The 18,783-nt window shown below is 38.6% G+C and overlaps 1 protein-coding gene across 5 annotated transcripts in view; it reads right to left on the reverse strand.

Moving 5' to 3' along the window:
* Window positions 1-9,425: 9,425 nt before the first annotated feature.
* LOC113573996 (arrestin domain-containing protein 4) overlaps window positions 9,426-18,783 on the reverse strand; it is a 34,865-nt gene continuing 25,507 nt past the window's right edge. For 3 of the 5 annotated variants that reach the window (XM_081715479.1, XM_081715477.1, XM_081715472.1), the window contains one exon: window positions 9,426-11,949. In XM_081715479.1, coding sequence (XP_081571605.1) covers window positions 11,865-11,949 — 85 coding nt within the window. In that variant the 3' untranslated portion in view covers window positions 9,426-11,864. The remainder of the gene's footprint in view (window positions 11,950-18,783) is intronic. The other 2 variants (XM_081715474.1, XM_081715473.1) reach the window with 2 other exon arrangements.

Consider the following 18,783-nt stretch of genomic DNA (forward strand, 5'->3'; position numbering starts at 1 on the left):
ACTGACAGACATTAAAGCCAATTGCGTGGTTGAAGAAAGATCGCCACGCCTCTCTCGAGTATTACGGTCCCACTACGTGCAATCCAGTATCACTGATCTCCAAATCATAGTTTCTGGAGATAATTTGATCTGTGCGCCGTATTAAGACCAATTCCAGATTTATGTAGTTCTTGGTATTATTGAAGCGTTTTTGTCAGGCGAACTTTGCACTTTGAAACCGCTAATTCTGAAACACTACCCTACATTGCACGTCTATTTATGTTAAACCCCGCTGTTAAGTTTGGTTGAAACGACAAAAGACTCCGACCGACGTGACAAGAAATAAAACTGACCTTTTAAAGGCTAGGGTAGGTCCAGAAAGTTCTCACTGTTTGAAAAACCGTTCCCGTTTATATTTTTCAGAATATACCATTATAGAACTGAAATCCAAAATATTGTAGTCAACAGTATGAATGTGTTTTTTTTTTTTTTTTTTTTTTTTTTTTTTTTATAATTTATTAATGCGCTGGCTATTGAGAAGAATAAACGAGTTAGGTCTACTTTAAGGGATTGAGAAGACTATTTATTTAATTAGCCGAAAACTCAGTTTTGCGATTATTAATAAACATTCATTTTTTTAAATTATCTTTTTTTTCACATCTGTAAAGTGCTGACGTGTTCATTCATTCATTCATTCATTCATTCATTCACTTTCCGTTCGAAACAGGTACCAACAACCAACATTGTTTCTTAATGGCTGCACAAATGCAGCTGCTTTATTTACTTGTCCTTAGCATATGTTTAGAAAATGATCAAATATACAAGCTTGTCTTGACTGAGTGGGATTGTTTTACTTGCCAGAACAGGTTTAGTCTACTTTACCTCTACTCATTGTTTTTACTCATGTCATTAAAAATAATTTTCAGTCCATAACTAGAATTGTGTTCACCCTAAATCAAACCTGCTTGTTGAGCAGTGTGTAGCTTTCAGTTTGACATCTAGGTGGAACCATTTTTCAAAAAATGAAATAACTGATTTACGGTAATGGTTTGGGATTAAAAAAAAAAAAAAAACACGTATATGGGCCAAGCCTCTTTTTGACACTTGCAGTTCTTTTAATCTTTTTGATAATTTTAGACAGAACTCTTCAGTGCGCAGTGTGGATTTTAAGTTCTCTCACGATCCAGGCGTTCATAGGGTTCATTCCAATGTCAGGGCAGTGACAGATGAGCTGACGTAGAGGAAATGCTTGTGGAGACTCATCAGGTTGTATCAGTCTGTCTCTGTAAAACACAAGTGAGTGAGCAGGCCTCTTCATCTACAGAGGGGGAGGCGGGTCTGCCTGGGCCTATCCATGGCGGCTGCTGATGGATCCAGTTGCGGGATGCGCACCACACCCCTCTGTGCTTGGCTTCTGTCCAACCATGTATGCACTCTGGCTGTGAGATGGCCAGGGGTGCAGCACTGAGTCAGGTGTAGGTCAAAGTGTTTGCGGGCTAGAACACGCTAGGGTCAGTCCGGTTTTCTCTCTGCGCAGGAGGATTGAGTGGAACGCAACCTTTTTTTACGCAAACCAAATCCGAAATGGAAGCTGAGTATCTTAAGAGATCAAAGAAACAAAGAATGATTTCTCATAGATAAAGGATTACTTTTTGTACTGCCTATTGTGAACTTCATTATATTTATAACCTCAGCAATTTATGTAACCTGAATGTCTGTAAGGCAAATGAATGATCACAGCCACCACATTTATATTATATACATCTTTATTATTACATAACCATCTGTATTATTGCTTAACATTGACAACTTACATATTTGACAAGAAAGGTTGCTGTGGGAGTATAATTGTCATCACAGTAACGGTAGACAAGAAAAGAAGATAAAGCTGTTACTGGTTCATTTACAAGGGCACATTTAGCATGTTTAAACAGGAGCTGACAGTACAAGACTGAGCTCAACAATGTCTGTGATGAAACAACACTGTGCAATTAAGGGGACCACAGGAAGAAAAATGTAACTGAGACACAGAAGCAGATTAAAGCTTTTCTGTTATAAATGGAATTTAACCAAAGTCACCCAACATTTGTTTTATACTTTTGATGAATATAGAGAGCTGTGGCCATTTGTGGCATGCAAATGTAGTTCGTGTCAAAATGTCTTTAAAATCCACAATAGTCTAATGATAATTTTTGAAGCCATGTAGTCTATATGCAACTTATTCAATATCGCTGCAAATCTATGGTTAGTCATTTAAAATGACAAAATATTGTAATTCAAGTACAATATTTTCATACCTTATGTAAAAAAAACGACATAGATTTACCTAATAGCAAAACTACTGTTAAAAAGATATTTTCTTGTGAAGACCACTAAAAAATTATATATTAGAAGACTGAGAGTGGATAAGGGGGAAAAAAAGGGGAAAAAAAACTTTCACTCACATGAGTCTGGCATACAAGTAAAGGCTTCCAGCCATTAAACGAGTTTATACAAATAATTCTCTGAAATCCTGAATGAAGTACAAACTGTATCTGCCATTCAGTCACCAGAGCTAAACTTTGCTACTCATTTTTTTTTCCTGAAAATGGGCATATGTGCATTCTCAGTGGCATATTACACAGATGGCATGACATACTGAGCATATAAGATGTCATCTGGGTCATTGCTAGGCTCTGATTTCATGCCCTGAAAAATCCATCATTTTCTATGTTGTTCCCATCCATAGAGCATATAGATCCATACTTCTGTACAAATAAAGCACACTGTCACCAGTTCTGCTTGACATTCTGACACCTGTGTGTCTTCATGCACATACTTAACATATGCTGTAAGTACATCTGTGTTAATGGTAGGCTGTCTTTAGACTGAGCTAATTGATGTCCTGCATATTTTACTGTCTTTCTTTCCTCTGTACTCAGAGCTCAAGCCTTCTGCTCTGGTCTAACCTTAAGATGACCATCTGTGACAGATCTATCAAAAAAAATTTCAATTCATTTGCCTTTTTAATAGTGCAGTTCATTTGCATTTCAATCCACTTTTCTGTATCCTGAATAAATATATGTACTTAGGTATGTTTCCTCAGGAATGTTTGAGTTCTTGGTATGATATATATCAGTCTTTGTGCCAATGTTTCATCTCTAACTAGATGCATAGATGTCTTTGCCTTAGTTCAACCTTGCCCTGGTTAAAAGCCTACTTAAAAGAAAATAACAAATGTGAATGTATGTAGCAGCAGCGTAGCATATAATTTACATCATATTCTGTAGCAGACTGCAGCTCTGCGATTGGAGCAGTGAGGTGGCATAAAGTGTCATGTTTCAGGGCCACTGAACAGCTTGTCCAAGTGTAAGGGGAAAGGTGGGGGTGGAAGAATACTATAACATGAACATTATGAAGAACACAATAACATGAACATTATGAAGAACACAATAACATGAACATTATGAAGAACACAATAACATGAACATTATGAAGAACACTATAACATGAACATTATGAAGAACACTATAACATGAACATTATGAAGAATACTATAACATGAACATTATGAAGAACACAATAACATGAACATTATGAAGAACACAATAACATGAACATTATGAAGAACACTATAACATGAACATTATGAAGAACACAATAACATGAACATTATGAAGAATACTCTAACATGAACATTATGAAGAACACAATAACATGAACATTATGAAGAACACTATAACATGAACATTATGAAGAATACTATAACATGAACATTATGAAGAATACTATAACATGAACATTATGAAGAACACAATAACATGAACATTATGAAGAACACAATAACATGAACATTATGAAGAACACAATAACATGAACATTATGAAGAATACTATAACATGAACATTATGAAGAACACAATAACATGAACATTATGAAGAACACAATAACATGAACATTATGAAGAACACAATAACATGAACATTATGAAGAATACTATAACATGAACATTATGAAGAACACAATAACATGAACATTATGAAGAACACAATAACATGAACATTATGAAGAACACTATAACATGAACATTATGAAGAATACTATAACATGAACATTATGAAGAATACTATAACATGAACATTATGAAGAACACAATAACATGAACATTATGAAGAACACAATAACATGAACATTATGAAGAACACTATAACATGAACATTATGAAGAACACAATAACATGAACATTATGAAGAATACTCTAACATGAACATTATGAAGAACACAATAACATGAACATTATGAAGAACACTATAACATGAACATTATGAAGAATACTATAACATGAACATTATGAAGAATACTATAACATGAACATTATGAAGAACACAATAACATGAACATTATGAAGAACACAATAACATGAACATTATGAAGAACACAATAACATGAACATTATGAAGAATACTCTAACATGAACATTATGAAGAACACAATAACATGAACATTATGAAGAATACTATAAAATGTACATTATGAAGAACACAATAACATGAACATTATGAAGAACACAATAACATGAACATTATGAAGAACACAATAACATGAACATTATGAAGAATACTATAACATGAACATTATGAAGAACACAATAACATGAACATTATGAAGAATACTATAAAATGTACATTATGAAGAACACAATAACATGAACATTATGAAGAACACAATAACATGAACATTATGAAGAATACTATAAAATGTACATTATGAAGAACACAATAACATGAACATTATGAAGAATACTATAAAATGTATATTATGAAGAACACAATAACATGAACATTATGAAGAATACTATAAAATGTATATTATGAAGAACACAATAACATGAACATTATGAAGAATACTATAAAATGTACATTATGAAGAACACAATAACATGAACATTATGAGGAATACAATAGCATGTACATTATGAAGAATACAATAACATGTACATTTTGCCCCAATAGCTTCAGACTCTTGTGTGTTTAAATGGTACACTTATGAAATGTCTGAATTCCGTCTTAATGTAAAACACATATTTGCAAAACATTGAGACTAATTGAATAAGATTTTCAGTCACTTCATGTCTGCCTTTCTTCCAAATACCCTGCAAGAATAATAGCAAGATCTTATTATTTAAATTTTTACAAATACAAGATTGTAGATGTATTCTAATATCTTGTGTATATTTTAATGTTACTAGTGATTTGTTTTTTGGATCTGAAAAACAAATTCTGGATATCAGTAAAAGTATATCTGGAACAAACTCTAGATGGCAGTATAGTCCTTTCATTGTCTTTGAGACCTTCAGAAGCCCTTAGTGTGCTAGAGATGTCAATGAAAAAGTAATTTCAAATAGTGCGTTATGCTTTATGAATGGGGAAAACATATTCAGCTATAAATAACATTGTCAAATATCTATTGCATTTGTTTAGTAAGAATTACATTTGACATAACAAATGCTGGCATAGGCTAACAACCTTTAAACAGCCATCAATTCTAAAGATTTTCAATAAACTTAAGAATTCTCAATAAGTCAAATATTTTACCAAACATTTAAAGAAATGTGTTCCATTTGTGAAGGATAAGGATGTGGGACCAGAGACATTTTTGTTTATACTCTGTATTTGTGTCCACATGTTAGACAGCACGAGTGATTTGCCCATCAACTTCAGCCCAGTCGTTATGTCCACAGGAGGTCTGTGGGAGTCAGTGTGGGGAAAACAAAATTAATCCTGGTGGCTCTGGGTCACGGCACCAGGTCAGGAGTTTATTGATTAAACGTCAGCTACTCAGGTGAACGTGATTCATAACTCCAAGGAGGCCTTGGTGGACGATTCATCTCAAGATATCCACAGGAAGATTAAAGCCTGTACAACACACTAAACATTGTCACGTATGAACTTCATGTTGGACAAGGGCTTGACCTTGGTGATAAATTCTTCCGAACCAATGAATGTGTTGTCTTTTGGGTTTGAATCATTTGGAAATAAATTGGTAGAATGGACTATATTATGACAAATGCATCAAAGAAAGCTTGCTTTCCTCCAGCACTGAAATAGTTGCATATTGCTTAGTGACTGTGAAGAACCTTTGATTCTATGAAAACTGATGTAAGGAATAAACATAAATTTTGACACATGTCATATATTGTTAATATGATGAACTGGTCATTAACATGATTTAAACAACTATTGTTCTTAAACCATACAGCATCAAGAAGCAACAAGTCCCCTGCTGTAAATACACAAGGCATCTTTATTATATATATTGTAAGGGCTAATGTACTTTACTCTTCAAGGACAATGGTGTTGACATGGTAACTGTGCTGAAGGCCATAGATTAGAATGGGAATGCTGGATGAGTATCCAGCTGTTTTAGCACTCTTCATCTTCTCAGAGTTTGGACTCTTATGGACAGTGGTGAGAGGCAGGGTTGCAGGTAGCACGAGCTATGTGCCATTGAACTGCAGGGCCATGGGTAAGCAATCCACCGAGGGCAGAAAAGCTGCCATGAGGCATTGGCTAAGACCGTTACAGTCTTACAGCCTGCTTACAATTCTATTTGGGTGGTCTCCAAGGCCCAGGAGGGCACAGTATTGGCAGTGCTGGACTCCGTGGTAGCCTAGAGCACTGGGTGACACACAACCTTGCTCTGTCACCACCATCACCAGTGCGTCAGCTGATATCAGGCTGATTGATATTGACCTGCCGTGCGGGCGTTGTGGGTTTAGCGGCTCTCTGCAACCTCACCCCGACGGCTCGCTGAACCGAGGATGTTTGGAGTGATGCAGTGCAGTACACAGCAGCAACATGAGCTGCAGATTGTGCTCCGTGTGGAAAGTATTCAGGGAGTTACAGGAAGGATATGCATTTTTTGTACTTTTTTGGGCAAATTCTTTTTCTTTTCTTTTCTTTTTTTTTTTTTGGAATGGCTTTATTATTTTCCCCATTTTTTTTTCCCCGTGTATGCTGCTGTTTGTTTCTCAAAGGAGAATAAAGGTATAGGGTGACATTGTGCCTGATTCAGAGTTTGTAGGCATGTTAGGATGTTAACTAATTGACATTTTGAAATTTTCTTGTGATGCTCTATTTTTTGGATCCACTATTTAACTTTTGGGCATCTGGTACATTACAGAGCAAGCAGTATCCTTCAGCTAGTAATATGAATGCATTTTAGTGTATTTAAGTAAATCTCCGAACTTAAGGTTACAATCCATTATTGCTAATTATGATTTTGCCTAAATTTGAAATGACATTTTAGCATTTGATAGTTGAAAATTATTTTAACCATTTTTTTCTTTGACACAGAGCAAATGCATGTGTAGATCTATGTTCGTTGTATACAGGCTGATGCACAAATTAGCTCTCTGCTTAATCTGCCCTCTTCCCAAACAGCATCAGCAATAAACAACTCGTGAAGAGGTCCGAGATCACAGGTGATGCTGCTTAGTTTTCGGGTCCTTCCAATTTTTGCAGTTCCTTGGGGAGTCATCTCATTTCAGTTCCATATCCATATTCCTTATTTCCAGATTTTAAGACTCTTACTATTTCATTTTGCTACAACAAAGTCTAGTAAAAAGCCTCAAAATAAAATAATAATGAGTGTGATGCTTTGGTAACCCAAGGGAGAAGGGAATTAAACATGGATGACAACTGAAAGAGCAGAGTTGATGTTTTCCATGATCCCCCAGCCTGTCTGTTATTAAAATATGCAATGACCTGCTCTGCATACAAAAATGATGTCATGAACATTAAGTTCCCGAGTTAATGTTGTGTGCGGTATTGTGCTGGGTGGACTGGGATGCTGTTGCACTAAGGTTAGACTTTTAATCTGCGACAAGCCTACAGCTCCTTTGCTCACTTTTCTGTAGGGACCTCTTTCGCTTCTATAGCCTATTGCCAAAGAGCTTTTTTTCAGATTACAAAATCCATGGCCTGAATTAAATGTTCCTTCTGAAATATTCAGTCTCCATGGGATTTGCTTTGGCACTAATACTGGAGCCACATATGGTTTTAGGAAAAAGAAACTCAAATGACAGCATAATACAAAGTACAAATTAAAGGACATGCAAGTAGCACTGATTGTGAATGTTTTAGCTCAAGTAATGAATTGCAAACATAATTGGCCCCATATTAGTCAGTGAACGTTCCTTTTAAAATCTTAATTGCAGTTATGTTGAGCTTTGCAAAGACATCTGGACATTTGCAAAGATGAGGTTTAACTGTGGAATTGAGTGGATGGAATCCCTGTGGGTTTTGGCCATCTTCAGTAGTAATATATCAGAGAGTGACAAGCAGAGTAAATCTAGTGAGCTCACTGCTACGGTGGCAAACCAGTGATTTAATACAGTTGTTAGATATGTTTGGGAAGCCAACTTTTATCTCCACAAGATCAGTGTGCTGAGAATATTTTTTAATATCAGTCTGCTTGATTTTCTATAATATAACAATGCAGTGCTAAATATAAAGCAGGTTGTACAGAGGTAGACAAAACCCATCCAATGCAGGGAAAGGGAGCTCGGTCCAGATACTCTGTATAACTGAAGATGGAATTGAGAAATGTGGATGAGACTTTTGAATGACACAGAATCATTAAATTTGTATGTTCTCTAATAATTTAATAATGGTGGAGAATCATGTAATGTGGGAATCATGTAATGTACACTCCAGGCAGTTTCTGATTACAAAGGATTTGCTAATTGTACTAAACATAATTTAGCAATATATTAATTTATCTAATTAATTATGGTCCCCCAGAGAGGTGTGATGCTCTATTAAAGAGCTATAATTGCTATAGTTTACTTAGTATAGACAATGTAAAGACCCTTTTCAGGACTTTTAACTTCATAGGCACTGTTCCCTTTCAAATCCAATGTACTGGAGTACATAGTACATAATTATTCTCTGGTACTGTACTTGTTGATTCATGATAACAGCAAATTATTCCTTGGTAACATTTTTCCTCATTCATAAATGTTTATTGGTGGCATATTTAATTGGCACATGGTAATACTGCATTTTGTCATTTACATATGACTTTAGCGATTTGTAATAGAACACCACTTCATGAAAAAATACCATCTAAACCCGTCCAGTTGTGAATTTTCCCATAAGAAGCCAATGTAGATTGGATTACCTTTCTCGAACAATGTCTGGTCACATATACAAGTCATCAACAAAATTCTGCACATGCACGCATTTAGCTAATTGACCAGTTTATTTAAAAGGCACATTTTGGGTTTGTTTGGAATGAGCATCAAGGCAAACCTCAACTGCAATAGTAAGAGCACACAAAAAGAAAAGTGATTTGCATGAGCCACAAACCTTTGGCATAAGAATTGCATATTTATAGTTGAAGAAATTATAATATTGTATTGTTGGTGGAGAGAATAAAAATCAGAGAACCCATTTTTGCTCAAAGATAACATCTTTTATTTAGCAGCCTGAATTTTATTCAACAGTGAGTAGTCCTGAGACAGATTCACTCATAGCAAACAAACAGAATGGGAATTAACTGTATTGGGGGAAAATGGGGGAACATAACCAAATGTAATAAATTTCACAATGACGGTAATATTTCCAACACCAAGAAACCGGTGACACAACTGCACTAAACCAAGTACAAAATGTGAATGCACACACGCACACACAAACGCACACACAAGCACACACACAAACACACCTACACACACACACATACACACACACACACACACACACACACACACACACACACAAATCAAATACTACATAAGAATACAGTACATACATACTAAATGAAAGGAGAGGTGCACTGCATCCAGAAAGGCAGTACTAGTGACTCAGGCAGCCCTTATGAAGTTCCTAAGGAACATGGGGGCATGCAACTCACACTATGGACTCTCTTTAGCCAAAGGCTCATCTAGTTCATCGTCTTGGCCAGCTCCAGTGCCACAGAGTGCCTGCTACTCAGCAGGCACCTCCTGGTCTATGGCAGCTGGCACATGCACCGTGCCCAGCACAGTCCTCCTCAGGCTTCACGGCACTAACAGCTGCCATAACATTGCACCGGCACCAGTTCTTCCCACACATACAACAGCAGCCTGACGTGCATCTAGAGACTGTCCAGCCTATGCAAAGTACCATAGCAGTGGGTCTGTGTGGCGTCATGTCCATCAAACTCTGTTTTTGCCCCACTTTGAGATATTCATGTCCCCAAGAGAGCTCTACATCCTCCTCCTGGGCGTAGTGAATTCAGCTCACAGCAGTGAGCCGGGAGTCCCTGGGGCGACGACAGCAGCAGCACGCCTCTCTCCTTGAGGGAGCACTGGCACGCTTAAGTGGTGCACGCGCAGCAAGACAGGGCATCACCATTACCGTGTAGGTGCCCAGCACAGTGTCTGATGGTGAAGTGGCATTCCCGCAGTGCCACGATCCACCTCGCTACCTGATCCTCAGATTCTGTGAACTACATGAGCCAAACAAAGCAAAGCGTATTCGGCATGCAGGATGAAAGGAACACTATGGAGGTTGTAGCCCCACCACGGCCAACAGGTCCCTCCTCATCACACAGTAGTTGTGTTCTGGCTTGCACAAACGCTGGCTGCAGTATGCAACAATACTCTCAGACCTGTCTTGCCAGTAGTATAAAGCCAAACTCAAGAAGCTCTGCAGATCACCAATGTTCTGTGGCATGGTCCACTGTCACACTGCATCCCCTTTGCTGTGTCTGTTTCCTTTGCACTTTTTGGGGGGCAAACGGAGGTTTGTGGACCGAATTGCTTGGAATACCTGGTTGAAGTTTGCGAGTACACCATCAAAGTTCTGCATTTTGCCTAAGTAAACAATGCACTGATCCGTGGGGACACCAGTGAGTACTCATGTTGACTCAGCCACCTGTGACGGGTTTGAGTTGGACAATTGCCACTTCCCAGCCTCCTGGTGTGTTGTTCACCACAGTATGAGGGAGAACGTCTGGCCTGCGACACAGTTTAGACAATGTCTAAGAGGACGCTGAGCTGTTTTTCACCTACACTGCACTCAATCCTGAGTCTACAGCAACAGCTGATCTTCCTACCTGCAGTGTTGTCACTGAGGGGTGTTTTCTCTGACTCAAGCTCTCAACACTGACTGGTACAGTGTTTCCGCTTCTTGCCCTGCCAGCACACTAGTTGTACCATCACTACTCTATCAGGAGTGCCTCGTCCCTGAGCTCCTAAACCACATAGCACTGTGCTGCTTGCCACAGTGCCTGTGCTGAGGATGAGCTCTGCCCTCTTGGCTGTGGCTGCTTATGGGCTGGCCAGGATAGTGACTTGCATGTGCCAACTGCCAACTGCCAAGTCTTCCAATGCTCCTCCTGTACGGCTCTCTCAAAGGCCGGGTCCGCCTATCGAATTGTCATGCTTGGCTCCTCTGTCAGTACACTTATCTGCTCACTTTGTTGCGTCCGTGTCTTTCGGAGCATCCACCTGACTAATAATACTGCTACTACCTGCCCAAAAAGCTGTCTTCAACACCACTAGGTTGTTATGCTGCTCCGACAGCAGATCCATGAACACCTGTAGTGAGTTCCCCTCCAGCACTGAACACAGCTGCACCATAGTGACAGCTGCTGTCCAGCCTTTATTCAATGTGACCACTCATAGCTTTGCAGAGTCCAGTGCGCAGGTGCTCAATCAATTTTAGCATGGTAAGCACATGCATGTTGTCTCTCCTTCAGCAGGCACCAGCTTGGCTCTGCTTCTGAGTTTCCTTCACCATTTTCTCTACCTAGCTGCCCCATTCTTGGCTGGCTAGACTCACATGGGTCTGAGAGGACATACTGTAACTCACCTGAGAGGGAGTGGACATAAGGCTTGGTATCCCTTTCCACTGGGCTCAGTCTTCATCACCCACCTTCAAGCTCATTGATGCACCATTCAGTCGCTTCCAGCTTGATGACGACAACTCACTTCTGACACTGCTGCAGTGTTGGCAGAGAAGGAGAATCAGAGAATGCTCTTTCTGTTCTGTTTTACAGAAAGAAAGCTGTTTTACTCCAAAGCTCTTTTAGTTAACAGTGCATAATCTTGAGAAAAAGACACAGCAAACAAACAAAAACAGGATTAACTCTAAGGGGATAGATGGGGGAATATAACTAAATGTAAAACATTTCACGACAGTAAACACATTTGAAACACCAATAAACTGAGCTAAACCAATTACAAAATGCACACCATAAGCCCAAGTCCATGACAGATGCCACAATATATATGAACTCATTTACATGTTGATTTTGATTGACTTCCATAATTTTAGTATGTCTATACACATAGCAATTACTAAGATAAACTATAAAATTAATGATACATTATACAGTTTAATGATGTTTAAAGCACCTAAGTTAGTGAGTGAGAAAAATAAAGGTGGTAATGAGTTAGCAAGTTGTCTTTCCTGCACCTTTCCTCATTTCTCTATGTTGCTTGCATCCTCAATATGACTGACCGTGTCAATTAAGTCCAGTGCCCAGTTCCTGGGCACTGAACATTTCCTAATGTTCCTACTCCATTAAAATTTGCTCCACTATGACTGTGAATGTATTCAGACCCAATGAAGGCCTCTTCGCTGACAAACTGAAAGGTCAATGTCAGTTTATCTGTGTGATATTGTGGTTATGAGTCAAAGAAATGCAGTTGTGAAGTAATCGTATGACTTTTCTTTCTTAACCATTAAGGAAATTCATTTTTCACAAACAGAAACTTTCTATGAGACTTCCCATGACCCATCTAACCATCCACTGTAATGGTGTACTAACAAAAAGGGGTCAGTCGGTGGATACATGAATAATGCTACTATCTGGTGATCCCAGCTCATCTTCTTCATTCAAATACAAATATTTTCTGTTCAAAAGCAAACCTTTGATTGAATTCCTCAGACGTTTTTAGTGTCCTTGGTCCTGTCTTCAGCTCACTGCTGAAGTTCCAGTGATATTTTTGTTTATGTTTGTAGTTCGATGAGAGTGAAAGCTTTGTTTCCTACATGTCTTACAAATAACGTGCAGTAATATGTCATGTGTATCCATATAAATATTTTAATTAGTGTATGAAAAGTCATGTATGAGCTGTTTAGAAAAGAAAAAAAAGAATGTAAATAATTCAGATGATTCTTGCTTTACATTTTGTTCACATTTTTACATTTGTTTTAATTTTTTTTCCAATAAAGATTTTTTTCTTGCTTTTTAATAATGTTCCACACATTGTAAATCTAGTGTAGTAATCAACAATATAGTGAACAGTAGTAGGATTTTCATTCCTTATTTTCTGTTCATCTTTATGAATGTCCCAATACTTCCCAGAGGCCAGTGCAGACTGCCAGCAGTCTGTCCTGCTCTGTTAGAAGTAGTGTAGCTGCTGCTTAGACCTCTGCTGGGTGTGTCTCTCTGCTGGGCATGTCTGTTTGCTGGGTGTGTCCATCTGGTGGGAGTGAGCTGTGTCTTAGCTCTCCTCTTCTGGTAATGCCTCAACATTTACCTGCATGGATCTTAGTTAACTGGGTTCATTTATACTCAAGGAATGCTGTTCTTTGACCTGCCAGGATTAAACTGCTCACAATTGTTCTTTTGTTTTGTAACAGAAGCATTAATTTTCACATGCAATAGTGTTGTTAATTAATGTGGCCCTTATGCATTTACCTGGAGAGGTGAAGTGTTTAAAAATAATAGTAAGGAATTAAATGGAAATAATATGAACTAAATTAATATGAAAGAGCTATTGTAGCAGCCTTTTACAATGATTAAATATAGTGCCTTACAAGTTCTCCTGCTTCAGTCTTAACATAACTTTGTCTATAATTGTCTACCTATGTTTAGGTGATAAGAAGAGATCTATTGTGGTAATAATTGTGGTAACTGAACAGGTCAAAACAAAACTCAGCTCTTACTAAACAGTATGCTTAGTAGAACAGTTCCGGGCAGAAGTTTGGTATGGCTCCTTTGAATCTTCATTCATGAAAGAAAAAAACATGTCACTAAGGGTTTTTTTGTGTTTGGGTAAAAGTTTATGTGAGCTGTGGACTGAATTTATGACCTTCTGACCTCATGAACTGCATCTTCCCATGGGGCACGGCATCCATGCCGACTGCTTTGAACAGCTTCATTGTGTAAACCAGTGTTTGAAAAGGGAACTTAAAACTACCTCACTACACTCAGTGTGTGAGTGATTGTGTGAAACATGCCTCAGGTTATGAGACTACATGAGGTCAATACAATATACGTAAGGACAGAACAGGACACAATATCATGTGCACATTCATTGTGCTTGCAATTTGCTTTAGTCTACAGTAGCACAGACCATATGTCATTGATGTGCTCCAGACCACCCATTGTGTTTTACTTTACTTTACATTCTTTTGTGGTCCATGTTAAATCAGTAAACATGGATGTCTTCGGTTAACTCAGATGGCAGATGAAGGAGACACTGTGTCACTCAAGGGGTAAACATAACTTATTTGTAGTCACTGCTGGGTTTTGAGCCTAGCTGTCAAACTTGAACGTATATGCATCAGAGAAGGCAATCTGGCTTGACAAAATAGAGAATATATAGAAGAGAACTAGAATAAGGAGAGAAACTAGAAACCATGTAAATATCTATGATGAGAAAAACAGGCATCAAGGTTGTGTGAACTAAGAGCTCTGACAGGTAGACCACAGGTACCAGATTTATGCCAGAACTGATCATTCTGAGAACTGCCAATATCTGAAGCTGATGGATTCTGTGTATTGCACCTTTGCTCATTATTATGTTTAATAATAGTAACGTCTGTTAACATTTCTTACAGAAACAGATTTCACAGAGAAGAAATTGGTTCACTGAGTTCACTAACAGAAATAAAGTTAAGGTTTCAGAACATTTTAAGGTTTTTATGAAAGATCTTTTGGGAGGGCACTTCACACCTAGGGTGGGAAATATGGGTGAATTTGAGTCTAGGGAGTGATAGTGACCCAGAAGTTAGAAATACCTCTTAGTATCCAGAAGGTTGGTGGCCTAGATCCCAGGACTGGGTGATGGTGCGAACGAACACTGAATAATGACGATAAGGGCCCAGAGGGGTACTTATACCGTTTGCCATCATCGCTGTCTTGGGTAACTTTGCTCTCCCCACTATAAAGCCACCACACAAACTCCTGACGGTTTCCTCCCGGTCTAGCCAGGCTACTTCCCGAGGTTTCTGTTTCTGTTTCTTCTGTTTCTGTTTCTTCTTCTTCTTCTTCTTCTTCTTCTTCTTCTTCTTCTTCAGCACTTTGGAGCTCAATCATGCTCACTGTCATAATACTTGATAAATCTGGAGGGCAAAACCACTTTTTAATAGCCATCTGACCTGTCATTGCCCAATGAATACATTTTTGACTGTTTTTCTATTTGTATAGCGTTAAGCTTTTTTTTTATTTGAAACCACATAAAGGGTGATTTGATTGGTTGTGGAGCACTGTCCTCTCCAGAACATATGACAGAACACTGGTCTCTAACATTTGTCCAGCAGATCAAGAGTCATGCTCCATGGTCCTTTTTCACAAGAGCAGTAAAATGGGACTTCCTAGGGTATACTAGTTTCCAGTAGTCTGCAGTATACCCATAGGTTTGTTGATATAAAATGAAACTACAGGGGTGCTAAAGTTTGAAGATTCAGGTTTAAGAATAATAATTCTGAATAAGAAAAAGCAAGTGTTGGGATAAAGTTTACACTTTCAGTACTCAATGTTGGTTAGGGCAAATAATAACATGGATAATGGATTGCAAGGTCATGTTTCCGACTTCGATGGTGGAACCCTAACTGCATGTAATGTACAAAAAAGGAGAAATAAATGGAGGGGCGAGACACCGGACATTAAGGAGAGAACCTTTTGAGCTTCTGACAGTTTGTATTCTCGGCACAAGTTCAAACTGGAGTCAAAGGCATCACTAAGCTCGTTTTCCTGCATTTGATTGGATATGTGTGTGAGTGACCTGGGGGTTTTAATAATGCATGCCTATCAAGGTGAAGCTCCTCACTGCTCAGGACTCGTGCCTTAGTGTAACCACTACAGGACCTCGGCACTCCTGACTCTAAATGACGGGCCGAACTGGGGAAAAGCGCACGCTTTGAAATATTAATCGAACTCCTAACCAGGGTCTTCATTCGGTTACTGCCATACGACATTACGAAACGACAGTCTATTACAACAGATACATCTCTGCTCTTTTCCTGGAAATTCATTTCTTTTTGCAAACCCGATTTGATTCCATCCCATTTCAGAGTGTGAAGAGTTAAATGTGAAAATTAAATGCAGAAATATGTTAATATAATTGTCCTTTAGGCAAAGGCAACAACAATGTGGACCTTTACTGCACATTTAATTTGCACTACATTTACGTATTTATAGCTCTTTCATGGACAGTTTTGCTAAATTAAACAATAAAAATATTCTTAATATTAATTATTAATATAAAAAAAATATTAATCACAATTTAATAAGTCTCATAATTTCTTGTATTTTGTTAAGCTATGTATTGCTCACTATCCTTTTAGAAAGTCATGATTTTACACCTAGAAACACTCATTTTAAAAATAAATCAATTAATTAAACTACATGTGTAATTTCATCCCCTGTGTTTATCCATCACAAGCCTGGCAAAATATTTAGCCTCATTTCTGATTTCCCTGCCCTGCCCCTCCCTAAACTGTACTGTTGCCCTGGCCAGCGATGCCACCACTCCTGCTATACGGCAGGAGTCTTTCAACACTGCACACCTGTTCTGCAGAGGCAGGGTAGATGGCAGTTCACAGACACAGGGGTGACGAGAGAGAGATGCAGAGAGAGCTGCAGGAAGGGAAGAGAGCCCCAGGTGGTCCGAATCGCTCGAAATGAGAAAAAAATGCTTGCATGAAGGCATGTGCTGTGGATGCCCGCTGATTGAACTGTGGGAGCACATGGGAGCATAGGGTGGAAAGAGGCGGGGCAGTAGGCTACCATGGAGTAGACGATCGCATTTCCTGTAATCCACAATAATGCAAGTTTAATTCCAACATTAGAGCACTGATTAAGAGGCAGGAAGTCAAATGGCAAGGTAAAGCATTTCATGATTATGAAATTGAAGCCTGAGAACCAGTATTTGAGTCATTCCTAGAATATGCTCTAAGGAAGGATTTTAAATAATTGTTCTATACATGTTCTACACACATTTCCAGCATTTACAGTTTACATATTTACAGTTCACAGCATTTAGAAATTTCAGGTTTTTGAATGAAAAGGGTACTGTTTTTGTCCAGTGTAAAGCAAGTATTTGGAAAGGCAGAGGAGAACCAAGGAAATGGTCATAATTTATACAAAGGCTGCCTAATACATGTGCTTCTCTACTGTTCTGCTTTTTCTAAGAGACAATCTGAGAAGACATAGTATACTGGGAGTCAAATCGAAGGTTAATTGGAGCCAGAGAAATGTCAACCAATTGTACCAGTTCACCCATGAGGACTAACCAGCCCTGGGTAACACGGAGAGGCACCACATGCTGGAGTAGATCTATAATAGGCTGAGAATGGACTCTTGAAGTGAGTGAAGCTGACATATGCAGCTTTCTATTCCCCTAAAAGCAGGAACGTGTGTGTGTGTGTGCACGCGCGCGTGTGTGTGTGTGTGTGTGTGCGTACATGTGTATGCACACTCTCATATGTTTGTGTGTGTGCTTTTGCATCTGAGCTGCTACTGAGCACATAAGCTCACAGAAAAACAACAGGTGTTGGCACCATATTCTCAACACCTTGCTACCTTTGACATCCCTTTGCCTGCGGTTAAAGAACCAAATGACAAAGACCTCTTAACCACAGTACACAACGGGCAGAGGCTGATCAGAGATCAGAGGCTGATATCACAGTGCACTGGCATCACTTTTAAATAATACAACTTATTGCTAAGAATACTGAATGTAAGATAATTACTTTTTGCTTTGTGCACATGTTTGTCTGTTTGGAGAATTGCTAAGTTAACATGGACTCATTATATAGGCCATGATACTGCACTTTATGTGCAATGTATCTGATGATGGGTTCCAGTGTTTTCACACCTTGCAGCAGTATGTGCTTTAGAATGGTCTATTTGGGGAGAAATGCATTTCTTCATAAATTTCTTTTGTTATTTCTGTAAAAACCTGCCACTTTGAAAAATAATTATATAAAAATAATTTAGGAATAAAAATTGGAAAAGCAAGTGTGTGTGTGGGGGTGGTGCTTGGTGGAGGAGAATGTTCACTTTTAAGGTTAATTGGAGCCAAAAGTGTCACATCAATCTAGCAGTTTACCAGTAGAAATTGGTCTGGCCTTTTGTTGAGAAATGGCGAAGATCACCACATGGGGTTTTTCTACAGACCCTGGGTTGTTAAATTTGTAATGGGCTTACTGTGTTGCTGACCTGGTCTGGTCTGGTCTGATGTATAATCCTCCGTGGCACATACAGGACTCGGATCTTCTGCAGATTGTGTAAAATTCATATATCAGGCCTCCTGGGTTGAGGAGCAGCTCCCCAGTATGATGTTGCATGCACACTATGCCCTCCTTTTTGTTGAAAAGAAAAGGTGGACATAGCAGAGGGTTTTGGGGTCAAAGCGAAAGGCTGTGTGCTAGCAGCAGCTCTTGATAACGGTCACTCTGTGACTCCAGTCTATAGCTTTGATTTTTGCTGGATCAATTTGCTTTTGCAGGTGTCTGCCTATGCATGCCTGCATGAGGGCCTTTCTGTGCCTCATTTAGAGCAATGCCAGACATCCTCTGGTGAAAAAAACTTGGCTTG

This window comes from Electrophorus electricus, chromosome 6, assembly GCF_041902795.1.
Source record: "Electrophorus electricus isolate QZ-2024a chromosome 6, ASM4190279v1, whole genome shotgun sequence".
Classification (NCBI taxonomy): Eukaryota; Metazoa; Chordata; class Actinopteri; order Gymnotiformes; family Gymnotidae; genus Electrophorus; species Electrophorus electricus.